The 17,676-nt window shown below is 40.7% G+C and overlaps 1 protein-coding gene across 4 annotated transcripts in view; it reads left to right on the forward strand.

Moving 5' to 3' along the window:
* mark4b (MAP/microtubule affinity-regulating kinase 4b) overlaps positions 1 to 17,676 on the forward strand; it is a 56,787-nt gene that overhangs the window by 12,251 nt on the left and 26,860 nt on the right. For all 4 annotated transcript variants that reach the window (XM_056373446.1, XM_056373447.1, XM_056373448.1 and 1 more), the window contains exons 3-4: positions 6,987 to 7,184; positions 8,728 to 8,781. In XM_056373446.1, coding sequence (XP_056229421.1) covers positions 6,987 to 7,184; positions 8,728 to 8,781 — 252 coding nt within the window. The remainder of the gene's footprint in view (positions 1 to 6,986; positions 7,185 to 8,727; positions 8,782 to 17,676) is intronic.

The following is a 17,676-nucleotide window of genomic DNA, read 5'->3' on the forward strand; positions in this document are numbered from 1 at the left end:
GAGCAGCAGCAGGACACCACCCTCAGGGTGTGGTCCATTGTTTGGAAACATGTTTGTGTTCGTCACACTCTGAGTCTTGACGCAGCAGTCATCTACCGCTACTCCAGCTTCATGTAAAAGAGAAAGAGAAGAAAGAGAAAATCACATTTGAAGAGTTATTTATGAGTGTAATAGCAGAACAAGCAATAACATCTACAATAATAACATGGAAAAACTCCAAGTGAAAAAATAAAATTTCTTGAATCTCAAAATATTCAGGCATGGCAGAGAAACAGCGTGTAAAGAGATTTCCTTTTAAAAAAACAAGCAAAGATGGCAAAGCTATTTTTCAAACTGTTAAATTAAAATGATTGTAGGTTCATAAAATAATATGTTTGAAGTACAAAACAAAAGGGGAGTTGCATTTAAATTAGGCGCCTATTCACAGTGGAAGAACTGTATCAAAAGAGTTTCCATTCATCCATTTATTTGTGTTTTTATTCAGCTGTGTGCCCACACAGACCAGCACAGATGCAAGATAGCTGCTGTACTGTAGAACAGCTGATGGAATGTCGGATATGCAAACGTGCATGCCACTGCGATGCCACCACATATCTTAGCTAACACTTCTTCTTCTTCTATTCTTTTATACTCAGGAGGATGTGAAAATGTAGAGTAGTTTCTCATGAATTGTAGATTGACCTCATGATATCTTTGTGATATCTCTCAAGGGATTTAATCTTTCTTAGTTCACATGCATGATCGGACCAGAATGCTGAAGATTCACTTTGGAAAAAGTATCAGATAAATGAGTTTAATATTTGAGAGATACAGATAATTTCAGCTTCGCATGTTGTGGTTGTGTTGCTTCTGTCTTCTGTCTTTTTCTTAGTTTCGAAACATGAGCAGTGTACATGCCTAAAACTTGTATTGGGGCTCTTATTTTGGAGGAAAACAACTGATCTGTTTTAGTTTGTTATTTTAATATCAAAGGAAGGACAGACAAAGACTTTATCTGTAGTGCTTACGCATGATCATGACCAACACCCTGCAGACAAGTCAACACAGCAAGAGGCTGATAGTCACAGTTGTTGCTGGTGACCAGTTTTTGTTGCTGCGGATGTGAATCTGAAAAACTGAATCTACAGTTTTATGTGGGGAACATTAACATATCTCTGTACATAAGTTAGTACATGTTGACATAAAGACAGAATCTATTGTCATTAGACAGCAGTATTGTAGAGTAAGTTGATGTAGATGGATTTGCCTAAAGTTGGGTTCATGCTGTTAATGGCTCGTCATAAAACTCAGCACACGTAAACTTAAACTTCCACTCTGACATCAGCTCCTAACATTATGACCATAGTAATGCTGGCAATAAAAAAAACGTAACACTTCATGATAGTTTTGCTTCATAATGAATCAAATATCCCTTTTCCATCTTCCACAAGGATTGTACAAATATTTTTGATACACTGTGAATATCTATTTCTTTTAACAATCACAAGGTACATATTTTAGTCAAGATTTATTGGGATTTTCATTTTGTCACAACCTAGCTCAACAGTATGTGACCAAACTAGTCCTTACTAGTACTTACACCAGACTACCAACTTAAGTCATACATAACTAAACCTGTGACTAAATCTCTCTCTATCCTTCTCTAGAGCCCCAAATGTTTACTAGTGCACATCAGTGTAAGATAGAGGCGACAGATAGTACTAGTCCCAACCCCAACTCTCAGCATTACAACTTACTAACAAGACGGCCGGACAAGCCCCCATTTTGCTCAACAGTATGTGACAAAGTGGGAGACCACACATAGTCTGCACGTACTGATAGCTGTTTTAATTAAGTAAATAACAAAAGTGGATTAGGGTGTGTCTGTCTGCAGGTCAGTGTGTATGCAGAGTGTTTGTATGAGTGTGAAACACAAAATGCAAAACAAAGGACAATGTCAGTCCTCAGGCCAGCGGAAGAGAATAAGGAAGGATGTTGCAGGCCTGCTTTCTAGCCTCCTGAGCCCAGCCTGCTCAGGTGTGTTGCATCCCTGACAAGGTCTCTGCCCCACCCACCAATTTCCTGGAACAAACAGACACAGCCAGCCAAAACAGAAGGACAAAACAGGGCTACCCCTGAGTCCGTCACAACATTTACGTAATCATGCCCTGGATTCTAAATCCAATCAGCACTTTTTATGACGGCTTAAAATATGAAAAGCAAGTACATAACATTGAGAAACTCGATAGTTAGATGGCAGCCAATATTAACTGTATGTTACTGTAATTTAAAAAATTAACATTATGGTAATATTAGATATATTTAGCCTTTAGTTACTGCCACGAGCTTCACCAGCAGCAGAGAGCAAAGAGTTGGGGACAGCAGAGCAGGACATGTGAGATGTAGGGCATCGTCACAGAGAATTGGATTGCTTTCAGTTCGCAAGGACAAGGTGCAGCTTGTTTGCTGAATGTGCAAATTACATAGTAAAAGCCCACAACACACACCCCCACCCCTCAACCCCTCTCCCTGACACACACAGTCACACACGCACACACCTAACCATCCACCAGCCCTCCATCTACCTTCTATAGCAAATGTCACCCTACATGTATAATGATGTGGGGGGGCTTTTATCCCCCTGCTTTCCCCACAAATACCTCTGCCTGCCCCAGTCTGCTGACGATAGAGACCCTTCACACACACACACACACACACACACACACACACACACACACACACACACACACACACACACACACACACACACACACACACACACACACACACACACACACACACACACACACACACACACACACACACAGAGGCCTCCTCTTGAATGAAAGTGCGTGGTAATCAGAAGGAGTGGAAGAATCGATGGACTGCACTCCTTGAAAGGAGTATGTGGGATGGGGGGAGGGGATCTGTGAGGAGGGTGGTTGTGGGGGGGGGGGGCAGCATGAAGCTCAAATTGATGTGAGGTCGCTGAAAATGAAGATAGTGGTGCGAGACAAAAGAGAGGGCGGGTCCAGGCACGGAGAGGAGAATGGAGGGAAGGGAGGCAAATTGATTTGTCTGGGGGATGGTATGAGCCAGGGGAATAAGAACAAGGGTGAGTAAATGGGGGGAAGGGTGAGGAGGAGGAGGTGAAAATTGAAGTTGGGGGAAATAAATTGGACAAGGAACATATTCTGCGGGATGGCTGTAGTACAGAAAGCACCTTATATTACCTTGATAAACACTTTCTCCTAAGATCTTGGAAAGCTGCTCCATTGGTTAGTTCACAGTCTCATTATTCCACAGGAGTTTTTTAGTTTCTGTTTTTGGTGCTTTGTTTGTGTTTCAAGCTCAGAAATAACAAAGGTTGGACCCTCAATGGCTGATGCGTGTGGTCCATTTCATATAGAGCGTTGAAATATTAAAAGCTGAAGTAGATTTTGGTTGCTTCCTGGTGTGCTGATTTACGTTACAGTCATAAAATGAATCATAGGTGAAGTGTTCATTTTCAGAGAGAATGAACTGTAAAATGACTCAGACATGCTGTTAAGTGCTTGTAACACAATATGTGTGGCTGCAGATGTTGTAATCATTGTAGGATATGTGTCTGCACTTTTATGCCACACTGATGGCTTAATCTATTTATTGGAATTTGATCTTAACTCTGTTATTCACAGGGCGACTTTTTGGACAACTGTAATGGACGATCACTCCCCACAGGGACTGATTGAATTCCTCTATTACTTGCTTCCCCCTGTCTCTCTGCTCTGCTTTGTATTTGGCTTCTCACTTAAAAAACGTTTACCCATTTTGGTAAGAGAGGGAGGGAGGTTAGGAGTGAAATTCTGAAGAAGAGCATGAGTAAATATGATAGGAACGATAAAGGAAAGGTGGGGGGATTCAGGCACTTGGGCATGCTGGGAAAGGAGCCAGGACTCGGAAGGTGCTGATAGCCAATCAGATGTTTTCCTGTTGAATGGATGGATTTCAGGGGAAGAGGAACAGGTGGATCAGATGAGGGTGGAGGATTGGGATGAGGAGGAAGAGAGAGTCTGATGCAACATCAGTGTGTTAATTCACAGATATGAGTTTTGTAGAAATGTCAACCTCGCTGTTTTTCATTGTTCTGTGAGTTTTGATATTAGTAGCATTGATGGCAGTTATATTATATCATGATTATTCATATTTAAGGTTTGTGTCTGTGCACTTAACAATGTGTGTGCTGGAAAAACATTAAATCTTCTAAAGTTTCTCTCAAAGCATTATATTGTCCTTTTCTCACAATGATGCAGTTTCTCCCCCTCTACATGTCTACAGTCATATCTATCTTCTTAGCCCATTGTGCAAAGAGCTGCAACACTGTTACCCCATCACTGGCTTTATTTACATACTGGTTCACTGGGCTGAAGCAGGAGAGACTGGTCATGAGCTGGATTCAAAATCTCATTTTCATGCTTATGCGGCTCTAGTTTGTTTACTGTCTCTCCCTTCACTGACATTTTGGCCTATTTCAAGCCTGCCTCATTGGACAGATTTCAGGTGATGTCTCTCATTTGTTGGAATCTCAAGCATTTACCCTTTTATTTTATCGTGGTTCATTTAGTCCAATTAAAATGATGCTAGTCCATCTCGGGTTACACCAACAGCCCCAAACACAACAACATGCATGTCACAGTGCAGTGCAGGTACCTTTTACAGCTCCCCGTTCATTTCAAATTGTCAGTGTGAGCCTAAATGACAGACAAATTTACAGACGCAACATTTTCGACAGTCCTGTGATGGATTTGACCGGAGGAAACAAACTGTAGGTGTGATCACACCTGTTACAACTGTCAGGTGCATCCCACTCGATTAAAATGGTGTGAGTTGCTGAAAATACTTTACTCTATGATACTACTTATCATGAGCTGCCCTCAACAGCACAGACTGCCACAGCGCTGTCATATTTCTGTCTTAACTTGTGAAAGTGGGTGGAATTTGGCAAAAACAGATTTACAATAATACTGTTGATGCTGTTTGTGTTTGTTTTCATGGTGATGAGGCCCGCAGACGAGAACCGAAGTTCAACTGTGGGACTCTGATGCTTCCTGTTCCTTCGTATTTTCGTTTTCTTCATGTCATCCTCACTACAGATGAAAAGTTCAGGCTAGATTTCGGTTTCTGCTCAGTGCTCAGAGGAGAGCAGATGGGGGGGATTAGAGTTTGATGTTTATGCTGCGAGACCGCAGACCTCGCTTGATCTAAAAGGTTCAGGTGGGGTCATGCTGAGCGTCTCAGTTCAGATATTTTTGGAAAAGTGAAGAGTTCAAGGAAAAAAATAATAACTGCATCAAGTACATGAATTTAAGGATGTGTCTTTTCTGAAGCACAAGTACAATTATTTCGATACACAACAGGAACATTTCACACACAATCTTTATCAATTAATAATTTTAATCACTTCGTCTTGTGAATGTATTGCCAAATCATGTAACATTTATATTATATATGACTGCTGCTGCAACATTTTGTTTAATAAAATAATGAGTTCACTGATATTACATAACACATCTATTTCTGAAGCAAATTATATAATGAAGTAATTTAACTTTAATGATGTTAATTTCTGCAGTGTAATAAATCATAACTTGACCATAGGATGATATCCTTTCTGCCTTAATTAAATCAAGTATTTTATAAGATTATGCAAATTATCAGGCTTTCCCAGGCACTCTGCTGCTATGACCCCATCTCGAGTTTTAGGTCCTCAGGGACAAAGTAGCTCTTTAGGTAAAACTCTGTGAATGCAGATTGAATATGAAGTAAAATTCCAGGTTGTCATTTGTCAATTCAGATCACTTCTTTGTCACTATGATCCTGCTGAATCGGCCCCCTGATCACCTCTGTGAGTTTTGAGGCAACAGTGATTTACAGCCAAACTGTTTATTCACTCCAGGTTGAGTTAGTTTGAAATCAACAGTTCAGGGCAGAAGAGTTTCCGCCTCACATTGTCCAGCCACAATAACACGTGTCTGACACCAGTGACCTCTCCGCCACACATGAATGTGAGGAATGCTGACTATGAGAGGTCAGATGAGATTCATAGGTGGCCTGGTTACTCTCGCTTTTCACCTTTGGGTGTCTGGTTGGTACCAGACTCTGGTCCTATAGCCATGTGACTTCAGCCTGGTAGCTGCAGTCTGGTGGCTGCAGTCACATGGCTATAGGACCAGAGTCAAGGTCACAGTTGGTTCCTCTGATGTTATGTTATGATCATGTAAAGGGAGCTAGTCTGAAGGGTGTACCTCATCTGTTAACTACTACTGACGCTAACACAGATCAGGGGTGCAACTAAAGCTTATTTTCATGATTAATTGATCATTGTGAAAAATACTCCATTACAAATTTCTAGAGTTCAAGGCGATGTCTTTAAATATCTTGTTTTGTCTGACCTGTCAAAAACCTAAAGATATTCCGTTTACTATTTTTTTAAGATATTTGAGAAGCTGGAACTATGATTAACATGAATAATGATGACGACAGCGGGGCTGGTATTGTGTGTGTGTGTGTGTGTGTGTGTGTGTGTGTGTGTGTGTGTGTGTGGTTTTCAGTACTTTGACAAGTTTATTAGGACTGTCAACAAGTATTCTGAATTTGATTATATAATTGACATTCTATTCAATTATATTATAATTATAGATATTTGAATGATTCAAACTAATCGAAAGTTATTTTTTGCGAGTTTTGAGTGCACTAGTGTTTATATGTCTGTCACCGCGATAACATGACAACTGTGCAAGATACAGTCATGAAACAGGTACAACAGGTGTACAGTTGGGATCAAAATTAGTCTGAGCAAGACTGCCGGACGTAGGGTGGTTGGAAGTAGGGAAGGGGCCATTGGCACCGATCACTGTGTCCTGGTTTCAATGATTCCCATCCACTCCAAGACACTAGGTAGTGTCTTTATTCAAAATGGCAGGCACATTGTTTACTTATACTGACGGTTCATCTCTCTCTCTCCTCAGCATACCTCTCTGTCGGCCAGCCGTTCAGAGAAGGGTACCGGCTGGTCAAGCCGCTCACTCGGCGCCCGATGTCGTAACTCCATCGCCTTGTGTTCAGATGAACAGCCGCACATCGGAAACTACCGGCTGCTCAAAACCATCGGCAAGGGCAACTTCGCCAAGGTCAAACTGGCACGGCACATATTGACTGGCAGAGAGGTGAGTTAAAAGAAACAAGAAGGTAGGAGACAGCGTTGTTGTCCATGACAGCACTCAGGACTAATGAGGCTGAAGAGAAAGAGTTGACAAGTAGAAGCAGTCTCATGGGTGAATACCAGGGTTTGGGTGCCAGAACAGAACAGAGCAGAACCCTGGGCCTCAGCCCAGAGATTGAGTTTTAAAGGGTTGTTCCTGCAAGTTCAGACCATGTTCTGTTATAGGCATATATAGTCAGCCAAAACTGTCTTGTCTCCCAGCACAGTCAAGGCCTTAAACCCCTGAAGAGAGGCAGTCATGTTTTTCTTTTGTGTAGGTGTACGCCTGTGTGTTTAAATACACTGCAGTCTTTCTTCTTGTAAAAACCTGACCTACATTAGCTGAGTTGATAACTCCATCAGACTCAGTAGAAAGTTCATGTGCCCGCCGCTGGCTTGATCATGTGAGTGCTGTTGCATTCTGCCCCTATAAAACAGAAGACAGTCTTATATTGGTGGTTTACAGTGGTGGTTTGATGCAGTCTTTGACCAGGTCACCACATGTTGTTAAGCCTCTTATGAAGCCGTGTTGGTTTGTTTAGTGGATTTCAGCTTCTGTTTTCATTACATGCTCTTAAACACTGTTTCTGTTCACTGCAGTGTGAGTGGTTTGATCGGTGTGTTTCTTTTTCATATTAACTTTGAATAAGGGATAAAGCTAATGTTAATACTAAAAATGTGTTTCATTTAAATGCACGGTTTATATAGTTCAGAGATTGGACTCTGTAGCAGAGCACATTGCTCAGCAGCTACAGCTCTGATAAAGAAATAGACAACGTTACGCAGTTTGAAAACTGAAGTTGTTCAGTATAAATTCAATTACGGCTGATTAGAACAATCAGTTAATTGATTAAAAAACTGATCAGCAACTGTTTTTATAAAATAATTGTTTAAAGTCAGTTTTCGCACAAATTTACTAAAGTTTAATTTGAACTTTTTAACTTTATTTAGAGTAATATGAATATATACAATTATAATTGACATTACAAACCAAGCCATTCATCAAGAAAATAATCAGCAAATTAAATGATAATGAAAATAATTGTTTATTTAAAGGAACTATTTGTAAGTTTTGCTATTGCTACATAGCTAACATTAGCATTAACAGCTGATTACCATAGAAGAAATGTTGAGTTCAGCATCAAACTTCATTCCTTTACTCACCAACAGCTGTCTCCAGAAGTGGAAACAAACACCAATGTTAACTCATGTCTATATCACATGTTGTCTTCCACTGAAGTTAGCGTGCTAACCAGCTAGCCCCGGCCTGTCTTTTCACTTTCTGATAGCGACTCACTGCAGCCTCCAATCTGCCCTGAAGACGTAGCGCTGCTCAGAGGGAGTATTATAACCTCTTGTCTTTTAAACACAACAATAGCTGAAGCTCTTGTCAAGCGACAATCACCACCACCTACCCAGAAAGAAACCAAGTTTGGAGGCAGAGAAAACGTACAAATAGCTATATAATATAGTTATTATTCATTTGTTTTCCTATCGTTTCCTCACAGGTTGCAATAAAGATCATCGATAAAACACAGCTCAACCCAACCAGCCTACAGAAGGTGAGTGGTGTGTCATTGTATGTGTTTGTATATGTGAGCAGACTTTTGTGTGTCAAAGTAAAAGGTAAATGTAGAGGAGTAAAGATGAAAACAGGGAGATATACACAACATATACACAGAGTATATGCAGCCATCACACCTATACAGATGTTTTCTGTTGTTCAGTGTCTTTTGTGGTGACATCCCAGCTGACGGGTTTCTCAACTTACATACATCGAACTCATGAGTTGATGCCCTATTTTTCTTTAAGCAGAAATTAACTGCCTACTTTTCTTTTTCTTATATTATAAAAGCAAAAGTAATTTTTTTCTATTTTCTTCTTTTTGTGATCTTTGTCTCAGCCATGCCATTATCTACTTAACATCTGTAGCTGCATTATATGTGTGAATATGACCCAAAACTGTTTGTCCTTTTATTTTGAAGACGTAACAGTTGGTCAGTCTGGTATCCCGAGTGTGTTTATTTGCATCTGTGTTGCATCAGGAGCGCAGTAACCTCTTCACCTGTTGTTTTGCCATATATGTTGTAATAGTCAGATGACCCTTGATTGCAGCAGTCAGCTGAACTTTGACCCTTTGGTATGTTATGTGAAACTTAATGTTGTGGAAGCAGGTTAAGAGCTGAGACAACTCTGCATCACTTCAGGGAGGATTTGTAAACAGAGTTTGTCGAGCAAATGTCCCAGTTGCACTACTGTTTGATAAAAGGCCAGTTTTAGGGATGATTGAAATCTGTAAACTGAATATTGTTTCATACGGACAGGCCATGAAGCTGGTGAAGCACTGCGCTCTGCTTTGTGTCAGTATAATATAACCATCATTTGTCCACTCAGTCCACTGGAACTAACCAGTTAGAGGCTTAGAGTAATGTACGTCACTGTATGCTTGTCTAGTGACATCTAGAGTCCTGTATTAACTACGTGTATTGCATTCATGGCTTAATGAGATTAAGCTCTCTCCTGTCAGAACTTGGCCTGCTGCAGCTATTTGTGTGTGCATGTGTGCTGCATGTGTTCATTGAGAGCGATCTAATTAAACAAAATTGAGTGAGAAACATCGCCTAAGGGCTGCGATCTGTTTTTAAGCCTTTAAAGTTGCAATGTTTTCCCATCCGGCTTTGTCGGTGGAATATTCACCTCTGAAAATCAAAGCAGTATTAAAAGATTGATACCTGTTTATGAGATTTTTAGAATCGATTATTCATGTGGTCACTGCAGCTGCACCTCTCGGATAGCTGAGGAAATCTTAAATCATTCATTGGAAAACATTGTCGTGTCACAGCATCTTTGGCTGAGCCAGCGTTGGAGTGAAACACTGAAGTTTGATTTGGTGTTGAGAGTGAAATTTTCAGACCTAAATAATTTCATAAAGCTTTGGCGTCTTCCATATATGTGTGTGTGTGTGTGTGTGTGTGTTTGTGTGCATAAATATATGTTCAGCATCTCTCTTAATTCAGATAATGGGTACATCCTAGAACAGTTATGACTGATGATTATGAAGAAAAACATTTCTTTTAATTATTGATTAATCTTCAGATTTTCTTTCAATTAATCAATTGACTGACAGTGCAAAAGTCAAAAATCCAAAGATATTCAGTTTACAGTGATATAAAAGCAAGAAATACTCACGTTAAGAATGTGGTATCTGCAAACATTTAGCACAGTAATTTTAATTGTTTAATGGAGTCTAAATCAAGGCTTTTGACAGCATGTACTGTACTTGCTTTGTGTGTTCACACATTCTGTCACTTTTGCATCCGATGTGCGTTGATAGTTTTAACCTGTGTGTACTTTGTGTGGTTTGCTTTGTGTGAACAAGTCAGTTGTTGTTCAGCGGCAACTCTGCTGACCAAACTTTGGCCTTGTCTGACTGTGAGTGTTTTTTTATCAGCACCTTGACTACAGCAAATACACTCGCTCACATCATCGAGATCGATTCTGCATCTCACACAAACACACACACGAACACATAACTACCCTATTGATGAATAATCAGCTGGTTAGCTAACCAGTCTAGGCTGGGTTTGACACTATTGGTTATTGATGGTGTCTAGCTCAGTGTGGTAGTTGGGTCACCGGCCTAGATACTGGTCAGGATGCCAAGTTGATCACTTTGCTGCTCTGACTGTTAACATGATAACATGAAATCTAAGTATATTATCACCTTTGTAACTCGAGATGGCAAAAAAGTCATAATCTTATTCTATTCTTAAATTCTAATCCTAATCCAACCTCATATTGTTGTTGTCACGGATTTGTTTAACAGCAATCCTGCTTGTGTGTCTACAGTTTCCTCTGTGTTAGTGTATCAGTTATGGCCCAGCCCAACCTTTTAAACAGCTCCTCTTTGTTTTGTTTCCTGTCCAGACCATGTAATGAACCAATGAATAACATTAGATAAAAGCATGAACACGACATTTCATTTCTGTGTGACTTTGCACAACTTCTGTCCTTAGTTTGGCTAAAAGAGGATACAGGAAGAGAAAGTTTTTCACCACCAGACATGTCTGAGCCAGTCTAAAAGAAAATCTCAGTTCAGTGTGATGTCTGAGCAAATTAATATTTTCAAGTATAAACAGATTCAGATCTACTGCATATTACCTGCAGACTAAATTTCTAACATTCACTAATCAAAAAAGAGGATTTAGATTCGTCATTGTAAAGACCTTGAATTGCTCTTAGCTCTCGTGAGAAAATAAACAAAAGGTAGATAAGTGTGGGAAAACATCCTGATCATGTTCAGATCGTATCCGATAGTGGCTGTGAAATCTAAACCGTTCTGTCGTAGCACACTTCAACCCAGTGTGGGTAGTTTTCAGGAACACAGACGTATAGAGACTGACTGCTGCCAAGCAACATTGCACATATGACGAAGAGTGGAAGTGCTCATTGCCAACAAGCTGCATATGAGTTCTCAGACAGCCATCGATTGAAGTTGATAATTTTGTATCTGAGATATACAGCAGGAGATAACTACTCATCTTTTATAAAGTACCATTATCATGTCACTAAACCCACTTTGGAGTTCAGGTCTACTTCACAGCACAGTTAATATTCAGTCAGAGTGTTATCACCAGCTGATAAGCTACTGACTCTCTGTAACAGAGGTGAAACTGAGGTGATGGACGGTTGTCTGTATGTTTGTGGGAACACAGACCTGTTCATGTTGAACAGCGCCTGTGAGATTCACTCTTTGTTGCATCATTTACCTTCTGTTCCAGCAGAGAGGTGTCGACTTAATTACACTGTGAACCTGCTCTCCAAATCTTTAAGCTAAGACCTTGGGACCTTGGTTTTAACATGCTGTGTGTGTGTGTGTGTGTGTGTGTGTGTGTGTGTGTGTGTGTGTGTGTGTGTGTGTGTGTGTGTGTGTGTGTGTGTGTGTGTGTGTGTGTGTGTGTGTGTGTGTGTGTGTGTGTGTGTGTGTGTGTGTGTGTGTGTGTGTGTGTCCTCTGCAGTGTGGTAGTGGTCTAGTGCAGCATAGCGCAGCTGTGTCAGGGCTGGGGCTGCCAGTTGTGTCCTGTCTTGTCAGCATTATTGTTGCCGGTGTAGGACACTACGCATGCTGCCAGGTGACACTGTCTCTCTCCATCTCTTTGTCTCTGTCTGTCACATATCCTCTCTCTCAATGCCTTCCGCTTTTTTCCTGCAATCACTTTCTCTCTAACCTACAAACTAGGGCTGGAGCAACTGTTCAGTTTGATTATACCACATCTAAATTTCTTACTATTAATATTATATTACCTATTGTCTTTTTTTTTTTGGATTCATCAATCCATTTTCGATTTGGTCTATAAACTGTCAGACTTTGTTACAATTGTTGAATATTTTTTTAATGCAGTGAAAGGTAAAGATATAATTTAAGATTAATCTCTTAAATGGCTTTTTTGTCTGATCAAATCCAAAAGTATAAAATGCAGAACAGCAGTCTTGTGGTTCTTCCACAGCGGGAACAATCTCAAGTGATTCATTATTTATCAAAATTATTGTCAGTTAATTTTTCTGTTGATCTTATTTATTAATTAACTAATCATTTTAGTGCTGCTAAAAACCTTTTTACATTTGTCAACATCCGAACCGACAGACTAGAGTATAGAAAAAATACACATAAGATTTCTCCTCACTTTGAGCTGTTTTCATGAAAATACAATGCAATAAATTGAAAGGTATTTGCTGGTTAAATAATGAGCTGATTTCAGCTGAAGATCGATTTATGTCCTTCAACGTACATAATGGAAGTGCACATCATTTGCATTTTGATTTTCACAACGTTAATTTTCAAAAGAAGTAGTATCCAATGTTCGGCTGAAGTAGAAACAGCGTCTCTCTAAGTCTCTGCTTCCTCTTCACACTCTGTTGTGCACTCTGTTCTGTCAACCTCTCTGTGCTTTAGCTTTATGCCCCATTTCTCTCTGTCTGTCTGCCCCCCCCCACCCCACCCCCCACGTTTTATTCTCTCTTCATCAACTCTTCATTTCATTCTCTTTACTGTAGCTGTGTGTCCCACTTTCTCTCCTCCCTCCCCAGGCGTTGTATTGCCGTAGTGTCTCTACTGTAATCACAGCTGTACTCTCCACCGTCTGCGGCACCACAGGATGCCTGCTAAAACTATTTCAGTGATGCAGTCACTGACAGATTTTTAGACTTTTAAAAGGAGTTCTTAGTTTGTACAGAACAGCCAGTACTGCCAAGGTGCCACTGTGCAAGCTCCCTGCTTTACTTGAGTGCCAGGCTGCTCAAGTGAAATAGGCTGTTTGATGTATCTGCCTTTGAAATAGTGTGTAAACCATGGCAGTGTAGGTGTACGTACTGGTGATAAACAACATACAACAGAAGACAATCATACGAAAATCACAATTAAACATGTCACTCTAAGTAACATTTATATATGGTGAAGTTTAGTTACAGTTCTGTTGTTGCACACAAGGACTGCAGTATTTGGTAAAATGCAGATCTCTGCCAATGCTGAGAATCCTAATTGCAAAGCTACACCTTCTGTAAACAGTTCGTTCTTTTTTACCATTTGCCCTTGGGTTTGCTTGTCTTGGAAAAGAGTATATGGTGTATTTTAAAGGTGTTTATAAGCAGAGGTCTTATGCATGAAGGAGTTATACACATTAGAAACTGTATGTTTGCTGACATAGAAAACCCATCTGTCCTCTGAATCTTAGTCAAATCCCTTTGTAGGTTTTTGTCAATACCTTGCTAAAATGGCTGTAATTAAATGCTGTATGGCTGTAACAGCAGCATACAGAAACCAAGTGGGGTTTTTTTTGTGCACTCTTCATCTGCGGTGTGTGTTGTGTGATAATCTGCCAGACTATGCAGGGCCCCATCAAAGCCTGGGTGTTACTCTGAGAACAGGAGAATTTTTTGCAGGCAGCCATCCAATGTTGTGTATGTGCGCAAAAGTAAAATGTATATGTGTGCGTGTGTGTGCGTGCATGCAGGACAGTGTTGTAAGCCACCATCTAATGCTATGAAGTGTGTTTTGTCCCTCACCCAGGCCCCCTCAGCTAGGAGCTAAATTCCAGACAGGCAAACAAAAGGGGCCGAGTTTGAGTGGGGGTGCGATGGGGTCTTGGCACAGAGGCAGGGACCCTGAGAAAGACGAGATACAGAGCAGAACCGAAGAGAACAGACAGTGTGTGTGTGTGTGTGTGTGTGTGTGTGTGTGTGTGTGTGTGTGTGTGTGTGTGTGTGTGTGTGTGCGTGCGTGTGCGTGCGTGCGTGTGTGTGTGTGTGTGTGAGCGTGTGTGTGTGTGTGTGAGCCTACGTGAATGATAACAGGCGGATAACCTCGCAGTCCGACACGGTCTCTGCTCTGCCTTTTTGTATGCACGTGTAATGCCATTATCTGCATTGCTATTGTCCCTGCGTGGGTGTGTATGCATAATCATATTGTTGCCGCTGTATGCATTGTTGTTATTGTGCCGGTGTGTAATGGGAATAATTAGACAATAAAGGGACAAGAGGGCGGACAGAGGGAGAGCAGAAGGTTTTCCCACAACAACGAGAACACAACAAGAGAAGAGAAGTACAATACAAGTCTTGATCTATGTTTGTCCCCTGCTGCCTCCCCTTACTCCTCCTTGTTTACCCAGCATCTATAAGACTATATATAATTCCTCTTATTTAATCAAGCTGAGTCAGGCTTCGTATGATCTGGGTCAAATTGCCAGCAAAATGAGACCAGAATTAAACTGCAGCTTCTCTTCATTAATGATTCAGCTCCTCTCATCAACAAGCCTGGGAGCTCTAATTACCGCTGTACATTAAGGCAATGGAGGGATCAGGAGGAGGTGTTCGTCTAGTAGCTATTTTATATGGATAACATAGGAGGGCAGTGCTCCCAACGAAAGGAGAAATGGGGTCAAAAGTCTATTCAAAACTGACCAATCACAATCTTAGCGATCTCCATGTGGTATGTCCATACCTGCCAAAGCGGAGCAGCCTGAGGTGCAGGCGCAGGTCTAGGTGTACCTTGGTGTAACTTATACAAAAACCCTCTGTAGCTACACTGTCAGCCCTTAATACACAAGTATTAGTTAATGTTTAGCCTACCAGAATAACATTTAGTTAACCTTTGATGTGTGTGTATATACAGTGCGTATGTATGTATTACATTAAAACCGGTAAGTGGTTTCAATTTTGCGTCTGATCGGTCTATACTGAGTGAAGAGAGATAAAACCACAGTCAGGAATACACTGAGAGCTGACTATTCTCATTCATAGTTAATAGACACACACACAGACAGAGGGTTATTCACAGGAGGTACTCTGACGTGGGAGTAGAGAAAGAGGCCTGTGTGTTCATTTGTCCCTCTCATTCTGTCTTTCTTTGTCTATCATACTCTTCACCCTTTTCCTCTGAGTTTCTCTGGTCTCGTGATCGGCTGTGACTGAGAAGTGGAAGTGTGTTTGTGTAGAGTAGTGTGTAGTGTGTTTGACTGTGTGTTGCGCAGTAGAGATGTGAAGGGCCTGGGTATTTAAACATGAGCTAGACGAGCTTTATCAATTCCTCATTCCTCTATTTCAACATCTTTGTTTTCTTCATGCTGCTCTCTCTCTTTCTCTTTCTCTCTCTCCCTTGCTCACAGACTTGTGTTTGAAGGAGAGGAAAAACACAGATTCAATGCCTGCATAAACAGGTCAAAGGTCAACAGACTGGCAGGCCAGACACATGAATCAAACCCATGCAGTACCACTCTGAAAGTGAGACAGAGAAAAGTGAAAAAAATGCTGACAATCAGTTAAGTTTCTTTGTGTAGGAGAAAAGCAGTGAGAGCTCTGACTGAACAGTTGATTAATAATTCCTGGCACGCAGAGATGGAGACAGAGAGGATGTAAATGCTCAGAAGTTGATTAATGCTGCCTGAAATCAGGGAAGAGAAGCACACAATTAAATTAAGGCTCCCCATAATCCTGTAAAACACAAGAACATTTTGAGATATGAGGACCGCACAGTACAGCTGCAGTGTGTCAGTAGGTTTTTTGTGTGTGTCTCTGTGTGTGCAGCTCCTGCCATGTGCTTGGCGTTCCATGACTTTCCACAACACCCTGGGGTGCAGGAGATTCAGGCCCAGGGATTAATACCTGGGTTGGCATGGCAATAGTGACGCGAGGCTATCGCCATGTGACAGAAAAAAGAGGTGATTTAAGAGAGGGTGAATATAAGAAGTTATTCTGTTGGCTCCATTCGCACATGATGGAAAAAGTCTGACATTTTTGTTTGTTTCTCATCTTTAAAATGCACCTAAAGGTGGAATAAGAAACATCACAAGCACAACATTAAATCACTGTGAGCTGAGGACTGAGTGAGCTGCTGATCAATACCAATGACTCAACAATTTCCTGGCCAGCTGCTGAGGTTCCTGCTTCTTGAGCGTCTCTTTTCAGACAGACTCTGTTTAGGAAACAATTCCTAGCTGTTATTTTTATCTTTAAATATTGTCCCAGTGAGCAGCGGTCACGGCAGAAAAAGGAGTGAAAATGTGGGACAGAAAGAGCTGAATGAGTCCAGGAGAGAGGGGGCGTGAGCGAGAGGGGGGGGGGATTGGTGTATAGGAGAAAGAGGTGAGGGAGGAGAGGCTTAGCTGATAATTCTTCTTAAAGCTTAGATGAACAGCTGATGCACCATGCACTTAATTCAATTACACACTCTCCCAGTGGGCCTCTGTGAGTCTGTTTATGATGATGTGGCTTCCTATTTTTAACGCACTGAGCAGGAAAACTGACAGAAGAATAGAAACTAATGGTTATAACACATTACCAAACAGATTGGTTCTTATATATGAATGTTTCTCCAACACAACAGTATTGTTCTTCTTCATAGTAATTCACATCAGGGTTTTTAAAATTACAGACTGGTTGTCAAATCACTGCAGCTGCACATGTCTGTCTTTTCCTATGAGGAGTTAATTTCCTAAATGCTAACAAAAATCAGTTCATGGCTACGACTACTAATTAATTTCATTCGCGATCAATCTGGCAACATTTTTTTTCAATTTATCAAGTCCACAGTCCATGGTGAGGTCTTTTTATTTGGTTTTATCTGACCAACAGTCTAGACACGATTTTACTATTATATAAAACAGAAACAAGCAGCAAACTCTTACGTCAAAGAAGCTGAAGCCAGTTTTATTTTAGAACTTGAACAATTAATAGTGCATCAAAATTGGTAGTTAATTTATGATAAAACAATGTTACAAGTTCATTGTTATAAGTTTCGTTTAGGTCGTTTGCCATCTAAATGTTTTTTGAAGTATTCAGCTTCTTATCTCGGAGTAAAACTTTTCTTGTATGTACAGTATGGCCAGGTTGGTGTGTGTGGGAGGAGGGGTGTTTGCGTAGGCAAACTAAACTGGTATTTTTTCCTTAGGGGTTAAATGCATACC

Source organism: Seriola aureovittata, chromosome 4 (genome assembly GCF_021018895.1).
Source record: "Seriola aureovittata isolate HTS-2021-v1 ecotype China chromosome 4, ASM2101889v1, whole genome shotgun sequence".
Lineage (NCBI taxonomy): Eukaryota > Metazoa > Chordata > Actinopteri > Carangiformes > Carangidae > Seriola > Seriola aureovittata.